The sequence below is a fragment of the Chanos chanos genome, chromosome 3 (genome assembly GCF_902362185.1).
Source record: "Chanos chanos chromosome 3, fChaCha1.1, whole genome shotgun sequence".
Taxonomy (NCBI): Eukaryota; Metazoa; Chordata; class Actinopteri; order Gonorynchiformes; family Chanidae; genus Chanos; species Chanos chanos.
The window spans coordinates 30,615,814-30,634,926 of NC_044497.1; the positions used below are offsets into that span (position 1 = coordinate 30,615,814).

Genomic DNA, 19,113 nt, shown 5'->3' on the forward strand with positions numbered 1-19,113 from the left:
GTCTCTGGGTCCAGTGACAGTGGACATGCATCTGTTGGAGGGAAAAACACGTGGTAACTGTAAGGTAAAAGCAAGTTCTAATTTTCTTCAGTTCCAGGTGAAGACCAGTAATGGTTAGGGTCACATTTTGAAAAAAGCCAGGTGCCTTCTTATAATGCCTGGTGTTTCTGAAAACATTTTTATTGAATCAGGAAATTCTAATACAATTTGTGATCTTTTTTTCCCCCCATTTACCCGTAAAATACCTTACCTTTATACCACATCACAATGGCTACCAGACGCACCTCTGACATGCTAAAATCTAAGAATTTTCCTTTTCAATACACTTCACCTAAACCACCAAGCAGTGAATGTTTTTTGTGAAACAAACTTTAAAATAAGCCATTTGTATGACAGAAATGTTTTGCCCCAGGACTACTCACATTTCAGGAAGTCAGCTCTTGTCAGCGGTTTGTCAGGTCTGTCAACCCTTCCTGAAAATAGATGAGCTAAATGTTTATGAATTTCCAGCTAAGTGTCATGGCTCACTGGATGAACATACTGGAAAACTTTAATGAATCACAAAAATGAAATACATACTGATCTCCACTTTGGGTCTAACCGGAGGACATTCAGAGACAGTTCGATGCACTTTAAGAGACACAGTAAAAGACATTCAGACATAAAATTTTTGTGTAACATTTTCTCAGGTCTAAATTCTTTGCTATTTATACAAATGAAAGAAAAGGTTTACGTTTTTGATGTGGAGGCTGCTTCTGCATTTCTCGTTGTATGATATTTCCTCCTGAAAAAGTCATCATAGTGTGTCAGTAAACCTAGGGAGCACCCCCATGCTCTCTGTCCTTATTAGTCAAGATGCTTAGCTTTACCTGGTGCGTTTGGAGCATTTGCTGTGCCCTTGTCCCATTGATCCACTGATCCAAATCCATTCATGTTTTCTAGCAAGTCTTTTATATCAGTTGCAGCCTTTAACAGAGTGTCAAAGGAAAAACTTTCAGCAATAGCTATAATGGTTGTGGATGGTGGTTGGTCATCCTTTACACTGGTGATGGACTGCCATTTCTAAAATGAGAAAGAAGTTCAGTCAGACTTGGTCTTCGTTTTCAAATTTTAGGTTTCCAGCCCCATTTCTCAAACATCCCACTAATCTGTTCTTCCCATGCTCCAACACGTGGATCGACACAGAGAAGTTTCTATGATTAAAATGATTAAATGGCATTAAATGGTCACTTTAACTGATCACCAGGTCCTTTGTTGGTAGAATCTGAAACACCAGTTTCTTTGTGAAAAGAGTAAGCAAAGGGATTCAGTCCAGTGACTAAACTGACTAATACTGAATTGTTAAATATTTTGCCTAGGTTTCTTTTTTGAGGTAGAGGCTCTAGTTCCTACAGTGATTTTAATGATTTTCTTACCTGGAGGAAGAGAATGTTCTCCTGCTCATTTGAGAGAGCCATGAGATCTTTGTCCTTTTTCCTAAGAGTAGAAATCCGCTGCTCTACTTTCTGCTCCTCACTCTCCAACTGACTCACCAAGGTTCTCTCTTTCCCTCTGATGTTCTCTTTCATCTTTCTTCCCATCTTTTCAATCGACTTTGTCAGGTCATTCAGGATCTTATCAGTGTCCTTCACTGCACTCTCTGCAGACCTCTGTCCGATAAAATATTGGATTATTGATGTAACATTAGTTGTTTAAATGTAATTCATCTAGATCTCTGAGAGATTATCTTGAAATACTACTACTATTACTATTACTACTCCTGCACTTTCACACCTTAAGACAAATTCAGATTTAGTTAAAAAAAAATCCAAAGCAACATCTAGTAAAAAAAAAAAAGTAGACAAAAGTAGGGGACTGAGAAGCAAAATATAATGTATAAATTGCAGAAATGTAAAATGTAAGGAAAAGAATGTAACTGCAAGAATATAATACAAAAAGTGAGTAATGAGTAAAAAAAAAAAGTGAGAAGTGAGTAAATACAGATCTTGTTAAAAGTAACAGTCTCATTAATCAAAGCTATATCCGATTTATTCACAAGAAGACAGTCTGAGTTGCATAGTATACATTTACACTGTGTTATTTGCTTATTACTCACTTGGAAGGATTCCCGAGTATCCTTTAATTTCTGCAGATGTTTATCTTGCTCCTGGAGTCTGGTTGTGTTTTCCCTCTGGATATCCTCAATCACAACCTGGAATATTAATGTTGAATCAGTATGGGAAATCCCTCATGGAAATTGTTAAAGTTTTTACATTTGACATTAATGAGCTACAGATGAACTGGCCAGACTATTTCTTTTCTGATCCTGTTGTCCCAATTGAAAACAAAAACTGATACTTTCTACCGACAAATTCCTTCAAATTAGTACATGTGCATTTTGGCATTTCTCTTATGGTTAAAAATTGAATGTAGTGCGAAGACTGTTATTACTGGGCACTCTGTTCGTGTCTTTCTTATATACAGTATGTCTTACCTGTTTAATGTCCCTCTCTTCATTGACTAAAACAGTTTCATGTCCTCTGTGTTCATTGTACTTACAGATTTCACAGATACATTCTTTGTCATCTCTGCAATACAGTCCCAATGTTTTTTCATGAAGGGGACAAATAAGATCCTGTGGATTTCCAGTAGCTTTCAATAATTTTTGCCTCAGCTGTGGTTTAGGATAAACTGAACCATGAGACTCCAGGAAGGTTTTAACTCTCTTGACATTAGATCCAGTCTGGTGTTCACTTGTCCCCTTCAGCTTATTAACCATCACAGCCAGCATGGAATTCCTCGTAAGCTCTGGTCTGGTCCTCATAGTCCTTTTACACTGAGGACAGCTGTAAGTAGCAGAATAAATCTCCATATCCCAGCTGCCTTCAATGCAGTTCATACAGAAGTTGTGCCCACATGGTAAGGTTGTAGGATCTGTGAGATAGTTTAGACAAATAAAACATTTTATGCTGTCTTCAGTCCACTGCTCTGACTCCATTTTGACCGAGGAGAGTACACTCAACCTTGATTCTTCTGATAGAATAACTTGTTTTCACAGGTAGGGTGTTTTTAAAGCTTGTTGCATTCTGGCCAAGTGCCAGAAATGCTGTGACACAGTGTAATTTTTAGTTCTCTTTGGAACTGTTCCAAACATTGCCCAGAAGAAATGTTTCTCTCATTTTTTCAAATGACATTTCCTCATGCTAATGCTAGCGATGCTTTCCTCATCGTTTAACTCATGTCACTCTTTTTCGTAATTGTTTCAAATGTTTTAGTTGTTTACTGCAAAGGCAGTCACTTCCATCACTTCCAGTCATAAATCACATCGTCTGATGACAGTGCTCAAAGCTCCTCCCCCTTTTTTCATCCTCACTACTCAGCCTGCAAATCCTGTTTTTTTTATATTATGCCCCCCCCCCCCCCCCCCCCCCCAGTCTCTCTCTCCCCAGTCTCTCTCTGGCCATGCACCGTTAATATTTCACACATACCCCCTGATGTTACTGCAGCAATGCAGAGAAAAAGAGAGAGAGAGAGAGAGAGAGAGAGAGAGAGCGAGAGAGAGAGAGAGAGAGAGAGAGAGAGAGAGAGGGAGAGGGAGAGAGATGGTGCCTGGGGGGACTAGTGAAATTAAAGAACACATGGAACCTGAAAGTGAAAAGGTTTCAGATCATTTCATTCAGAGTATTTTTGGCACACTGTATCTCTGACATTTGAATTATGTGAGAAATGTTAGCGATGTTTGCTCTGGTTTTGTACCAACTAGTTTCTATGAGCGTAGGCTGGTGGCATGGAAATGCAGCCTACCACAAAAAAAGGCTTTTTTTTTCACTTTAGCAGAATCTTCTATTACACCACTCTAAGCTGTGGCATGTATAGTCATGCTTATTCATAATGCAGTGTGTTCACTGCATCACACAATGCTTTGCATTTATAATGTTTATGCATATTCACACAACTCACAAGACTATTTGCTTTTACATTTTATTGTTCTGTGAGGATAATGCAATACAATAATATACTACATTTTACTAAATATGTATACAAGTCTGTGGTCAGTTATATGACTTATAAATGGTGGATAATTCTTCATTTACTTCTGTAAAGCATGTATGTGTCACGTTTAGACTGAAAGTGAATAGTGGTGTTACCGTAACATATCAATCACCCTTGAGTGCACCTACTATGCAAATAACACACAATTAATACATAGTTTAATATAAGTGTAAACATGGAGACCACTGTATTTAGAGAGGGTATGATCCCATATTTCTCTGATTATGTCTGTATCTCTTTTTTGTCTCATATTTTTCTCTTACCTTTCTGACTGGATGTTTGTATATGAATATGTGTGTGTTTCTCTGTTAATGAAACAAAGTGAGGGGCTCCACTTCTATGAGAATTATGGTAGCCTACATTGCTATTCTTTCTCCCTGTGGAGTGCTAGAGAGATAGTGGGATGCAGTGAATGAGAGAGAGAGAGAGAGAGAGAAAGAGAGAGGGAGAGAGAGAGAGAGAGAGAGGGAGAGAGAGAGGGAGAGAGAGAGAGATAGGGAGCGACAGAGGAAGAAACAGAAGCAGAACCTACTGCAGACCCATACCCTCATCTTTCTCTTTCCCTGCCCCTTTCTACTGAGGTACTGGAAGCTTTCTAATCTCCCCCTTTTTCATTTTGTCTTTTAAGGGATCGTGGTACACCATTTTTTCATCTTTAATATCTGTGCATATTTTATTGAGAGCTCTTGTTGTGATTGCCTCTGATGGACTATATGACTGTATGCGCACATGAATATAGTTACAGTGTATGTGTGTGTACATGTGCAGTCTCCCCTGTTCTCTCAGCGGGGGCCCAGACTGACTGACTGCTGTTTGAATTGAAGAGAAAGAGGAACTCAGAGTTTCTGATGGACAGAGACGTTCTTTTGAATCTGGACTATACCGAGGAGCGCCACTCTGCTGAATGTTATGGGAGCCTGCAGAATGGGGGATTCATTCCTCCCAGATATGTGAGTGCAGTTCAAACCATTGATATTTTATGCCATATCGGTGCTAGAACTATTCCATGAATTGTATGAAATAATACCTTGTTTCATTCATTTACATTTGGCTTTTTTGTTTTTGGTAAGATATATCTGTGGTACCCAAGATCAGTGTTCTTTTTACGTTTTTTTTATTTTTTGTCCCTGAATTATCGTTATTTTCTCCCCTATTATCTAAACTGCAGTCACTGAAATCTTTGTGGAGCAATTCAGCCTCCTCTGCTGTCTAATCACCTCAGACAGCACAAATCACAGTTCATTAAATTTCACTCCAGCAGTCTGAACACCACACTTATCTGATCATCTGACACCACTGATTGTTTTCCTAATCTAATCTAGTATGAAATCTCTACCTTCACTTGGATAATTCAGTCACCTAATCTAATGAGACGTAAGCATATTTGATTTGGGCCAGCAAACTTCATTTTCTATCAGTTCTATTTGCTTCACTTTTGTTACCAAACAGGCATGTAAACAATCTTAATCTCCTACCAATTATGCAGTCCTGGTTTAATCCCAGTTTATGTATCTATGTTTATCTGTTTCCAGTTTAACAATGCAGCTGATGATGATGATGATCCAATCTATATTCACTGTGATGAGATGTCTAGTCAGACTGCACACCCCCGTGGCAATTACTTCAGAGATGGCAAAACCAAAATAGGTGACCACAGAACTATTCACTGAAACACTGAAACTTTTAAAAGGCTCCATATTACAAACAACCCATCGCTGTAATACCTCAGGAGATCAGCATTTGCATGATTTCTGACAAATTTGTTCTGTTGTGTTACATTGGCTGATCCTGTTTCAGACTTTGTCCTGGTGTGGGAGGTGAAGTGCCGCAGAAAACAACGTGCACGAGGGAAGGAGCATGGGGAGGGGGCAGGAGAGCAAGCGGCTCAGGCGGAAGGGAGGTCAGAGAGACGGAAAGCCCAGCTGGCAAGATGGAGGGATAAATTCATCCACAACCTGCAGGTTGCTGGCCTGCTCATGGAAAAGGTACCATTTTCATAAAACGTCTCCTTCATAAGTACAACGGGCCTCTTATGCTCCTCCCTGAAATTGTTATCAGCCCATGGGTTTTTTGCTATGTTTTTTTGTGATTTTTTCCCTTGTATTTTTTCCACTTTTTATTTTAAGGAGGAGTCAGCCAGTGCAAAGAAAAGCGTACATTATTTGAAATTGAGCGCTCCCTGGGATGTGTTGGTTTACTATGCTGAGGAACTCTGTTTGAGGGCTCCGCTGCAGGTTGTAATAACTCCATTCTCTTCAGTTTTATGGATGTCCAATCTTTTATTATTCTATTATCACTAAGCAGTTTTACAACTCTCCAACATACACTCTTCCGGGGAAAGCTGAGAGATACAGTGGCAATTAATATTGAACAGTAATGACGACTCCATAAAATAATGTAATGTGAAAAAATATGTGTGTTTTTCTTTTAATATATTCTCAGGCTCAGCCAAATCCCGACTTTAACACATCGGCACGGATCCTCCGAAAATTCTGTGTGCCAAATATTATGCTTGATTCAGTGCCCAATAGGCCTGTGGACTACTACACATGTGCCTTTCGCAAATCCAAGATGGAGAGGTGAGGTCTTCCTCTTGTAATCAATGAATGTTAATGTGTTAATAGTTACATAAATTGATGTTTTATGTACAAAGTATCATTTGATATGCTTCCTTATGTTCCCTTTTGGTAGATTCCTGGGCTATGAAGACCATGAGAATTATTTTACTAGCACACAGAGACACCGCATAGTGAGTCAATTTCTTTTCTTTTCATTCATATTTTCAGTCCTTTCTTTGTTTTCATTCTCATTTATGTTGCAATCGTGCGTGTGTATTGGTTGCATCTGATGGAGGTGTTTTGAGATTTGAAATCAGCTGTTCTCTGCAGGTCTATGAAATTTTGGCTAGGACAGTGTATGGCAAGCGGAAACGGGCAGAGGTTGGAGTGGCTCGGCTGCTGAGCGAAAGGGCCTTCACGGCAGCGTTCCCCCTTCACGAGGTCAGGAACCAGTCCAAGGATCTTGCCCCTCATCACCTGCATGGCCACAACTTATGTTATTGATGAAATGAATGGAAAGAAACAGTAGAAGAAAATGAAAGGTTTTATTACAAATTTTTTTGATAGCATCTAAAGGGCAGGCACTGAATCATATGGACCTATGAAGGTAGTTCAATGTGACACATCGTCATATAAAAGACTTGTTTGGTAATCTGAAATTTTAAACGCTGCACACATCTGTGCAATGGAGATGAATAAGTTTATTATGTCTCTCCATTAGGGCCCCTTTGAACTACCACAGTATGAGATTCAGCCTGATCAACTGAACCAGAGACAGGTTCTGTTCCAGTACTGGGCCAGTTGGTCAAAATGGTACAAATACCAACCACTTGACCACATCCGCGAGTATTTTGGAGAGAAGATTGCTCTCTACTTTGCCTGGTTGGGTGAGTGAATGATGTTGTTTTTTGTTTTCAGGGAAAATACATTAAGGAGCTCAGCATAAACACAGACTTGGTGAAGCAATACTACATCATAGATTAGGCCTTAGAATTTTTTCATCACCTTTTCTACTCTCTGTTGTGTTACATATCTCTTTGTAACGCCTTTTCAGGGTTCTATACAGCTTGGCTTCTCCCAGCAGCACTGATGGGGACTTTCGTTTTTGTGTCAGGAGTTATGACAATGGGATCCAACACCCCAGCGTAAGTTCAGCTTACTCAACACATATTTCAACAATATTACTTATACTCCCTTTCAGCATTGTGCTGAACACAGAGAGAGATACTTTATCTACAGATTTATTGTTCTCCCCTGCCACTGTGTAAAAAAAAACAATCTCTTGAAAAATCATCCCCCGTCCTTTGTATGTTTCCATGGCAACTGTTGACCAAGCCAACTCAGTAGATTAGGTCTTAGCCAGTTATTTGTTGTGTATTTATTGCACCACACAGATTGGAAGCAGGGTCTTATGAGTGTAAAGCCATGAAGATCCAGATAATGAAAACTACATAATCCCTGGTCTGTGCATGGTCACTGATGCAGTTACTCATATGTTCAATGTTGTAGTGTTATTGATCTTTGCATAAAACTGAAGCATTTCTCCCCAAGCAGTGTAGTGCTTCTGTCATTTTCAGAACAGCTTGGTTTATTATTTCAATTAAATGTATGAATGTCTGCTGAAAACCAAGGGCTCGAACATGCACTGTACAAACTACAGCAACATACTTATAAAGCTTATTATACTGTATATCTGCAAATATAAGTTATTATAAAAAAGATAAATACACTGTAATTTAATGTAGACACTTGATATGGCTTATGAAGTTTGTTTGTTTTGATTGGTTTAAGTATATGTATCTGTGTTTAGGATGGAGATCTGCGAAAGTGGGGGGCACTATCTAATGTGTCCACTGTGTGAGACCTGTAAGCCCTGGAACATGTCAGACATTTGTCCCATGGCCAAGGTAAGTTACCACTCAGTTCTAGAACATTCTCTCAAGATGCTCTGTAACTTTTGTTTTGAAAAAAAGCATTGTATTTTAAAATCTTTTTGAACTTCATTAACGAGTGGTAGGGGTGTTTTAATATTAGTAGCAGTAGAACCGTTCTGTGTTTTGTGAGTAACCATTGTCTTCGTCCTCTGCTTAGATGGGGTACCTATTTGACCACCCCGGAACAGTTTTCTTCAGCGTGTTCATGTCCTTCTGGGCGGTGACATTCCTGGAATACTGGAAACGCAAGAACGCCACTTTGGCTCATCACTGGGACTGCATGGATTTCCATGAGGAGGAGGTCTGATATAAGATCTCTGAGATTTACAATGCTGAAGGCTTTATGGTCTTTTATGGTCTTTTTTGCCATACCCATAACAGAGTCACACAATATTAAAAAAAAAAAATAAAAAAAAAAAGCAGTAAAGATTCTAAAGCTATAAGTACTGTATCTCAGTGTCTTAGTATAACCATATCTTCATTTTAAACTGTATTTAAATGCTATAATATTGACTATTATTTTGATTCCCCTGCTACTTAGCTGCTAAGTGGTGTTTAAGGGAAACATATGTTTTAAGGCAAACAACTGTTTTAACAGACATCTCTTTTGGACTGGTGACCTGTCCAGGGTGTTTCCCTGCCTTCTGCCTAATGAGAGATGGGATAGGCTCCAGCACCACCCGTGACCCTAATTAGGATAAGCGGCCTTAGAAAATGAATGAATGAATGAGTGAATGAATGAACGAATGAATGAATGAATATCCCTTTGTAATGGAATAAAAGTAGTGTCTCTCCTCTCATAGGAGCCTCCCCGGCCTGAATTTGCAGCCATGGCTCCTGCTATGGAGGAAAACCCAGTGACAGGAGTCAAGGAGCCATACTTCCCTGAGAAAGCCAGACTGTCTCGCATGCTCACTGGATCCATGGTCATTGTTATAATGGTGAGAGCAACAGGCTTAGTCTGAATGGTGAATGTCTGATGAGCATTACTGTAGCAGAGGGACACAGTGGTCAGGAAACGTGTGTGATCTGACTCACTGCATACTCTCTTCTCCCTCCTCAGCTGTGTGTGGTGATGATCTTCCTGGTCACAGTCATCATTTACCGTAGCATTGTGAGTGTGATGATGTACAGGACTGGGAGTTCCGTACTGCGCACTCAGGTACAGTGTTTGCAATCAATCAGAAAGTCACTGGACTGCAGTTTGACCTTAATCTTCTTAGGACTACCTTTAGAACATACTTAAGTGTGTGTGTGTGTGTGTGTATGTGTACACACCTGTGTTTGTGTCTATGCGTGTGTATGTGTAATTTTCAGGCCGGGAATATTGCCAACATCTCCAGCAGCATGGTGAATCTGGCTCTCATCCTGCTGATGGGGCAGGTCTACACGGCTTTGGCAGAACAGTTGACAAAATGGGGTAAGCATTCTGTTCCCTTGCTCCCAGATCCCATAAAACAACATGGAGTGTTCAATACGTACACTGACAGGGCATTCAGCTTCTTCAGGTCCAAATCTGTCTTCTGTGTTCATTTACCAGGGCTTAAGAGAAATGACCCTACCTTCCCAATTGAGAATGAAAATCAATACATGATTACCAGTTCAAAAGCCTTCTCTATGCTTTGAGGCCAATAAAACTAGACCTTTCTATAATGCTTCTCACACTCCCAGTAGACTCTTATTGCTGCTTTTGTCCTCTAGTCTATATTTGCTTTTGTTTTAATGAAAATCATTTGGAATGCTGTCAATTCTTTGCAGAGATGCACAGGACCCAGACTCAGTATGAAGATGCTTTCACTTTTAAGGTGTTCATTTTCCAGTTTGTCAACTTCTACTCCGCACCTTTCTATGTGGCCTTCTTCAAGGGAAGGTAATGAAGAACAGACCCTTCTTACTCACCAATATAACTTCAGTTTCCAGGGATATATGACAGATATTATGGGGACTCAATATCATACAAGAGAGAAAAGGGAGCAGTAATAGCTGAGGACTTTATTTTACTGTGAATGGAAGTGGCTGTCGTTCCATTATCACACACATCCATTAACTGCAAATGGATATTGATATTTCCTTTATGGTTTCTCCTCACATTCTCTCTCTCTCTCTCTCTCTCTCTCTCTCTCTCCCTCTCTCTCTCTTTCTCTCTCTGTCTCTCTCTCTCTCTGTCTCTCTCTCTCTCTCTCTCCCTTGCTCTCCCTCTCTCTCTCTCTCTTTCTCTCCCTTTCTCTCTCTTTAGATTTGTCGGCTATCCAGGTCACTATGGCACTTTGTTTGGGATGAGGAATGAGGATGTGAGCTCTTTCCTTAAAATTAATAAACTACATACCGTTGTCATATCTTACAAATCAGTTACAAGTGTGTCATCAAATCCTTATGGGCTGTTTCAACATTAATATCTGTATCTTTCATATTATATAGTTTTGACCTGAGTGGCTGTTGTGTGGTCATCTGTGTCTCGTCTGTGTGTGTTGCAGTGTGGTCCAGGTGGCTGTCTCATCGAACTGGCTGAGCAGCTCTTTATCATCATGGTTGGAAAAGCAGCTCATCAACAACATTCAGGAGTTTGTCATCCCGTAGGTTCCTTTATAACTCCCTTATAACTTGCCCATCATACAGAACCTGCTGCCCTTTATATTCACGGTGCTGACTTTTCCTCTGTTCTTCAAAGACCACATTGTTTTCTGCTTTGCCAGTTAAAAAAAACACCATAGTGAAACTCTGAGCAGTCAGAACCAGACCACTAACGAGTCTCCCTGACATTTGTTGAGCTATATTTGTCTTGATGGCCATATTAATGTAGAACAACCCCATCTCTGATGATAAAGTAGCATACTGTGGATTGTTGAAATGCATCATGACTAATCTCTGAATGAGACTAGCACATAATCTTTATTGAGGATGAGATCTCAGAGTCAGCACCATGAGGAGGCTTGAATTTGAACTCTTACATTATGGCTCAGTGCTGCAGCCTTGGCACAGACAGCTAGTCAGCTCTGATGATTGTGCTATTTGCTGAGGTTAGAAATACGTCAATATGGTGGAGTGTGTGTGTGTGTGTGTGTGTGTGTGTGTGTGTGTGTGTGTGCGTGTGCGTGTGTGTGTGCGCGCGCGTATAATAACAGGTGTGTGCATGGACCGTGAGTATGTCAGTATACGTTTATGCTAGTATAAACATTCCAAAGAGCTCAATGTACTGCAGGGTTTTTTTCCCATACTGAGCACACTGACTGTTTGAGAGGAAAGATGGGTTAAAGGAATGCTTTTAACTTGCTGTTCAATAATGCATCACCAACATCAAGCTCAGTGGAGGCCCATTGCTGAAATGGAGGAGCTTCTATTTTAGTTTGAAGACCAATCTCATCTTGATCTGCATCAGCTGAAGCTTTCTGTCTCTCTCTCTCTCTCTCTCTCTCTCTCTCTCTCTCTCTCTCTCTCTCTCTCTCTCTCTCTCTCTCTCTGTCTACCACTCCTAACTCTGCCTACAGCAAAGTGAAGGCCTGGAGACAGAAAAAGGCCCTGGCGTCTGTCAGGAAGGGCCGTTCTTCCCAGGAGCCTCGGCGCTGGGAGCAGGATTATGAGTTGATTGAGTGCGAGGGTCTCTTTGAGGAGTACTTGGAAATTGGTGAGATGTTCTCAGAGCTCTACATTTTCTTCTGAACTGACTCAGTGGTTTCAAAAGCGTTTTGGGTATCTCCACTTTCATGAAAAAAACTCCCTTATTTGTCACAAATTTGGTTATGCGGTGTGTGTTTTTAATTTGTTACCAGTTATATTTAAATAGCTCACCAATTATAGAAAAAGAACTTCAGAACAACCAACACATTAGAATGTGTAATTGTAAATGTTGTGCCTCTTACTAGAGAGCTTTTAGATATTATGAATGTTTCAAAAGTTTTAAGGTGACATGGTATGTTTTGGCTGTGTATGGCTTATGATGACAGTTTAATTTGACTGTAATTGATTTATGTCTTACTTCACCCCATTTTGACAGTGCTTCAGTTTGGCTTCATCACCATATTCGTGGCTGCCTTCCCACTGGCTCCGCTTTTTGCACTTCTCAACAACTGGGCGGAGGTCAGGCTGGACGCCCATAAGTTTGTGTGTGAGTACCGTCGTCCGGTCGCTGAGCGCGCCCAGAACATTGGCGTTTGGTTCACCATCCTGGAGGCCTTGTCCCACGTTTCTGTCATAGTCAACGTGAGTTCTCACACATACCTCCAGCACCCAGTCTGCTCACTGAATGTTTATATCAGATCTTTTAGACAGTGTTTTTTTCCCCTCTGCAGGCTTTCTTGATTGCTTTTACCTCTGATTTCTTGCCGAGACTGCTGTACCAGTACAAATTCGATAACGACCTCCATGGTTACGTCAACTTTACCCTGGCTTATGCTCCGCCCAGTTATAATGACACCAGTCATGCAACGTGCAGGTATACTGATGAACAGGGTACAAATGAGTAGACACACACAAAAAATTCAGTGCAGTGTAGAAAAATGAATTAAATGTTCAGTGTCAGTTTTATCTCTCTAAATCCTCTGTAACAATTAAACAACGTACAGTGCCATTCTATGTGCATCTACAAATAAAAATTGCAGATTTGAGTCCATTTTATTTTCAAATTTGGATGAATAATGAGTGACATACTGGTCGGATTGGGGTGTTCAGTTTTCTGTAATTCTTCAATAATGACCAGTAGAGGGCAGTGTTGGATTTCTCAACAGGGCAGAGAGCTGAAGGAAGGGATCAGTTATCATGGTGACCTGGTTTGCTTTTCTTGTGTCTTTCTTCAGGTACAAAGCTTTCAGGGATGAGAATGGAAATTACACTTTAGTTTACTGGGAGCTTCTTGCAGTTAGACTGGGTTTCATCATTGCTTTTGAGGTTACTTACTTTTTTCTACTGATTTCCTTGATTACTATTCATTTTGTGTTGAACATTAAACATCTCCTCTCCTCTCCTCTCCTCTCCTCTCCTCTCCTCTCCTCCCCTCTCATCTCCTCTCTTCTCCTCTCCTCTGATATCTCTTAAAATATTTTACCCTTTGCATTTAATTTTTCTTTTTTTAATTTTGTGTTGATAGTGGTTGTGAACAAGCTACTGCAATGCTTTACATATATGTGTGTTTTGTCACTTCAGCATGTCGTTTTCTTTGTCCTGCGAGTGATTGACTGGATGGTTCCAGATGTGCCTGAGTCACTGGAGCTGATGATTAAGCGAGAGCACTACCTGGCTAAGCAGGCACTGGCTGATAACCAAGAGGCTCTGTTGGTGAGTCGCAGATCAGCCAACAGCCCAGGTCAGTGGACACAAAGACGTTCACACCATGCACACTCCCTGTGACCAGTCCAGCAGATTCAGAACAACACATATCCAAGAGCCCATAAACTACAACTCGTCCCCCTCCAGTGAACATACCCATGCAGCTCTTAACAGGTTCATTTCATTTCTCAGTTCAAATCACTGATATATGAAGAGTGAGGGGTCGGACTGAAATGAGAAGTTTATACACAGCACTTTGTTGAGGACAGTAAGTCACAACATGCTCACATAGAAGTGAACTGCCTGTCATAAGGGCTAAAGGACACCAGCTACGTCACTCAAATCAGGGTAGGACTCAAGAAGAGTTTTAAGTTGTGAAATCAGTCCCTATTTTCAAGCTTTGCTGTGCTTGACCAGTGAGGTAATGCAGTCTTACCTCAACAGCTACAAAAGCATACCACAATACACTCAATGTCTGTTCCCTTCAGTCCTAAAAGAACAAGAGATGTTGCTATTAGTTTTCTGAATTATTCAGATGATTGATTATTAGTCTACCTGTCCACTGCTGTGGAAGCACACATGAATATTGCATTGGGAAAATAAAAGCCTGGATTTCAAACTCACAGCAGAAGTAGAGCAGATTAAGTTGTTTGACCGTTAATTACACATGCTCTACTTTAAGTACTCTTCATGTCTTCACAGTCAGATTAAAAAAAAAACATCCAAAGTAATTTCAACCTACATTCTAAAAAAAAAAAAAAAATCTGTTTGGAAAGCCCATCTCCCAGTGGTGGAGGTGAAAGTGTATATTTAGCAGTGCTTTTAGAGGTTTCTAGGGCATTTCCTGAGCCTGAAATGCTCACTTAGGTTACTAAAGCAGTCTGAATTTCAGTCTCACTGAGGCATAGTTTAGCAAGAGATATCTCTAGACTCATCCATCCATGGCTGTTGCATTGTTTAGTGTTGTGATGTGGTGGTGTGGTGTGTACGTCCTCGTGTCCTGACCATGCCATTGTATGTATGTGTTGAGTCTTTCTCTCCTTCTTGAGTGACTGTTGCAGAAAAGATGTGTTCAGGAAAAGGTGAGTCCAACAGCACTTTTAGTCTCCTTCCAAATATCATGGCCCAGAACTGATGATGATGATACACACGGACACTTCATGGTGAGAAGTGCTTGTTATGAGAAATTTAAGTAGTTGAAAAATATTCACTTCATATTGCATCTATTTTTGGCAGTGACTAGCTAATATATTTATCAAATTGGTAATGCCTTAAACCTATCTGTCCATATTTTGAAGACAGAAAGCCATTTTGATCAGACTCCATATAAACTTAACGCTACACTAACATGTAACTACTAAAACTCTGTGCATTGTCAAATTGATTAAGGTTTGTGGTCTGAAGTAATGTTTTAGCTATCGTTGAGCTATGGTTTTCGATGTCATGCTACAGGTATGCCAAATCTCTTTATTTTGTTGTTTCATTTTAAAAAAGATTATCTGATCATAGAGTCTGTATATTGCAATTTAACAGAGATACTTCTGAATGTGAAAAAATAGATCTATAGTGAGAAAATAAAGTCTGAGAATGACGTAAAAGGATGCCTTAACACTTTCTGCGTATGTGTAAAAAAGTCGATCAGCCCTTTTCTGGTAATCTGAATGATGCCTCCTGTTTGCTGTTTTCTTCTGTCTTCTCATCTACAATTCGTCCTCCCACTTCATGTGCCTTGAAGCAAGCAACACGTCTGGCAACGTGAAGGGACCCTGCAGGGGTAAAGTGTCTCCAGCAGGGGGCGCATATCCAGGCCCTAGACTTGGACAGATTCAGCTCTGATTCAGGAAGATCACCTTAGCAATGTAACCTTCCAGAGAAGAGATTTGCACTTGGACTTAACCTGTGAGTGGTAGTTGGTGAATGAGTGAGTGAGTGTATGTGTGTCTGTATCTGTGTCTGTGTCTTTGGGCAGTTTGTATTACAGCCAACTTTCATGCCAAACTTCGAAATGATATCTTCACCTGTGCTTCTGACTTAAGGCTATTTTCTTCTAGCTCATGCGTGAGATGTTACTATTTAACACAAATTAACAATTACAGTTATCTTCATCCACTTTGTCCCATCAGAATGAATAGAGATGTATTTAGATACATGAGATGTATGCAGGGTGTCTAGCTTTTCTACTGGAATGCCACACTATATATTTGTACTATGAAAAAAAGAAACTGACAAACAAACAAACAAACAAAAAAAGATGGATGTACCAGAATCCTGATTGCTTACTGAATTACCTCTTTATGTCCTACATAAACGTGTTTGGAGATGTTCATGCTTTGTGTGACATTTATATACAGCCTGTCTTGTTGGTGTAATTACATTGTAAAATAAAATCAAATCCAATGCAATTACCAGAGATACTTTTATGAAAGACAGAGAACTGTTTGATTATGGGTGAGGCTCTGTTTCTCTTTCTGTATTTTTCTTTTTAACACTGGCTAATGGTGCTAATGATCATATGGAATGATACAGATGAGAATGTGTTTGAACAAGTTTGTTAAATGTAGACTGAAACAAGGACAACACTTAGTCATTAAACCTCTGTGTTGGAAAACTCAGACTAGATGCCTGTTGGCAAAGCACTGGAACCTTAATCCCCTGTTAACACTGCCCTTTCACGAAAGCAAGCCAATCCCGCTCTGTTTTTTCACCCCCTGCAATCCCATTGGATCTCGCTCTCAAATTGCAGCAGATCCAATCACACAAGGGACCCCATCTTAGGTAAGAAAAGTACGCCATCACCTGTCTTGTGGGATCCTTTTACTTCAAGAAACGTGACTTTGTTTTTTTTTGTTTTTTTTTTTTTAAAAAAGATGTGGTGGATAGATAATATATGTAAAAGAGAAAAAATATGGATAAAACTACTGATTTATTAGAAGTCGGGGGGGGACAGGTGTTCTGATAATGATTTCTCTCCCTCCCTCAACAGCCACACCTTAAAAAAACCCTCATGTCCTGAGGCATTTTGACTTCTTTCCCACACACACTCTCTCTCTCTCTCTCTTTCTCTCTCTCTCTCTCTCTCTCTCTCTCTCTCTCTCTCTCTTTCTTTTTCTCACTCTCTCTCTCTGCCAAAGCTTCATTTTTTGATTGTTATGATTGCTGTGCGTTCCTGTGCTGTTGAGCCTGCAGGAAGAGTGGGTTAGTACATGTTGAGAGGCAGAAAAATGCTACGTGGACAGCAGCCTGCACACTCTACTAATAACTATCTCCATGTGCTTCCACACAGGCTCAGTAACCCTGCACAGTCTTACATTAAATGATGTGGAATATATAGACTGACAAAAAAAATCAAGGGAAGTTTATCATCTACAAGACATGTTTGATCTCTTTTTTTCTCAGTCAGTAACATAATTTGGCTGTCAAAACAAACCACTGTTATTTAGATGGACATAAATTGATATGTTTTAGTTCAAATAAGCAAGCTCAGCAAGAATCAGGACTTTCCATTTTCTGACTGCTCAGATCACTCTTAGATAAGACTTTCCATTTTCTGACTGCTCAGATCACTCTTAGATAATACTTCTCGGTCCTCCTTGCTTTGTTTGTGAGTTTAATTATTTGGAAACTAGTGAAAGGAGGGAAGAGTAAATGAGAGCGAGAGTGACTTTTAGTTTAAGCCTGCTCTCTCAGCTACTGGCTTTCTCCTAACTGATACTTATTTAATTACACACACACTTGCACACACTCAAACGCACGCGTGAATGCTCACACGACGTCTGTTTCCCACCCCTCTCCCCTACTACCTGCCTGACTGCTATCCACATATACAGCATTGCTGCTGACACACAGGAATCCAGACCCTCATACTCATACTCGTGCACGCACACACACACACTCACACACACACACACACTTACACATACTCACAGACACACACACACACACACACACACAAACTCTCTCACTCTCCTAGCCCGGAAAGATTCTCCTTACAACCAGACGGAAGCTTTCAGCTCTCTCTCTCTCTCTGCGCTCTCTCTCTCTCTCTCTCTCTCTCTCTCTCTTCTCTCTCTGCTAGCAGGTGTTAGAAATAAAACCATAAATAACTCTTGGAGAAAGGAAGCAAGAGACAGTGCAAGTATGGAGGACAAATGTCGCTCACTCTGGGCCGTCTGAGAAAGAGAGAGGGGGAAATATGCACAAAGAGAAGAAAGCTGAAAGCGGGATCTGCATTTTAAGTAGATAGAACAGACAGCATTTGTTTTTTTTTTTTCTCTTTATGTTTTACGCCTTTCTTCATATGAAACAGAACAGATCAGACGGAGGAGTTGGGACTAGGATCATCTTGACTAGTTTCCAGAGTCAGTATCCTGTGTGCGGAACATTGCAGCGGTGACAGGAGAGGAGGGGAAAAAAAAGAGAAAACCAGGAGGAACACAAGGCAGTCATGGATACCACAGTGCCTAAGCCACACACTTGCGTGGTCTGGATTTACACACTGCAATTGGCCTGTGTCCAGCCCAGAACCCACTGATACCTATGAGGTACTGCATTTCTATCAATCTGTACATGCGGTAATCTATGTCTTTACGTCTGTCTGGCTGGTTAATGTATCACCAATGCTTGTGGAAAGAAGAAAGATTACATTTTGTTGCTGTTGTAAATGCATAGATTTTTCATTGTAAGGAAAGTATCTAAGTGCTTCATGGTTTAATGTTCATTTAAGTACCTATTGCGCGTATGTACTTTTTATTCTGATATTCCAAAACCACACATTCAGAGAAATAATATTTTTTATTATACTGAAATTTTCAAACTTTAAATTGAATGTTTCATTTTTGAGTGTGGTGGAAAATCGGTCAGAGTTGAGGCAAATAATTTGGTTTCGGATCTTTATACTTAGTTTTTGAAATTTACAGTCAATGTTTTTAAGACTAAATTATGCAGTTCAAAGAACAACTGACCTGACTGATTATACGCATCCAGAAAAATCATTGTCTTCCACATTTACACTGTATTTGCACATTTATAGTCTCGCCTAGAAATCATCAACACTTTGTCTAAAAAACACTTGGTTACAGTCATGTTTCCTTTGAACTGCGGAAGCAGAGCAAGTACAGTCATTGCTGTCCAGCATCCCCACAACACAATGAGCTGCAAATATGTTTTGTGTGATAGTATGTTTGAACGCTTGGTGTTCTTCCATGTTTGAGAGTGCGCTAGATTTCAGTGCTATCTGAAAGTCAATGTTGTGTTGAGATACTGCTGAAAGTTGTAAAGGTAACTGTGTGTGTGTTACTGCCATGTTGGGCAGGTGAGTGCACGTCTGAAAC

The 19,113-nt window shown here is 40.2% G+C and overlaps 1 protein-coding gene across 1 annotated transcript; it reads left to right on the plus strand.

The window, feature by feature from the left end:
- Positions 1 to 4,207: 4,207 nt before the first annotated feature.
- LOC115806868 (anoctamin-7) lies at positions 4,208 to 15,619 on the plus strand. Its single transcript, XM_075353549.1, is given in 26 exon segments — positions 4,208 to 4,232; positions 4,661 to 4,668; positions 4,857 to 4,982; positions 5,565 to 5,679; positions 5,830 to 6,017; positions 6,159 to 6,266; positions 6,475 to 6,611; positions 6,724 to 6,781; positions 6,921 to 7,031; positions 7,312 to 7,477; positions 7,645 to 7,735; positions 8,401 to 8,497; positions 8,682 to 8,825; positions 9,328 to 9,465; positions 9,588 to 9,686; positions 9,842 to 9,944; positions 10,283 to 10,394; positions 10,761 to 10,815; positions 10,999 to 11,058; positions 11,060 to 11,097; positions 12,010 to 12,146; positions 12,516 to 12,721; positions 12,811 to 12,953; positions 13,315 to 13,405; positions 13,661 to 13,820; positions 15,519 to 15,619. Coding segments are annotated over 26 exon segments (2,817 nt in total).
- The last annotated feature ends 3,494 nt before the right edge of the window (positions 15,620 to 19,113 follow it).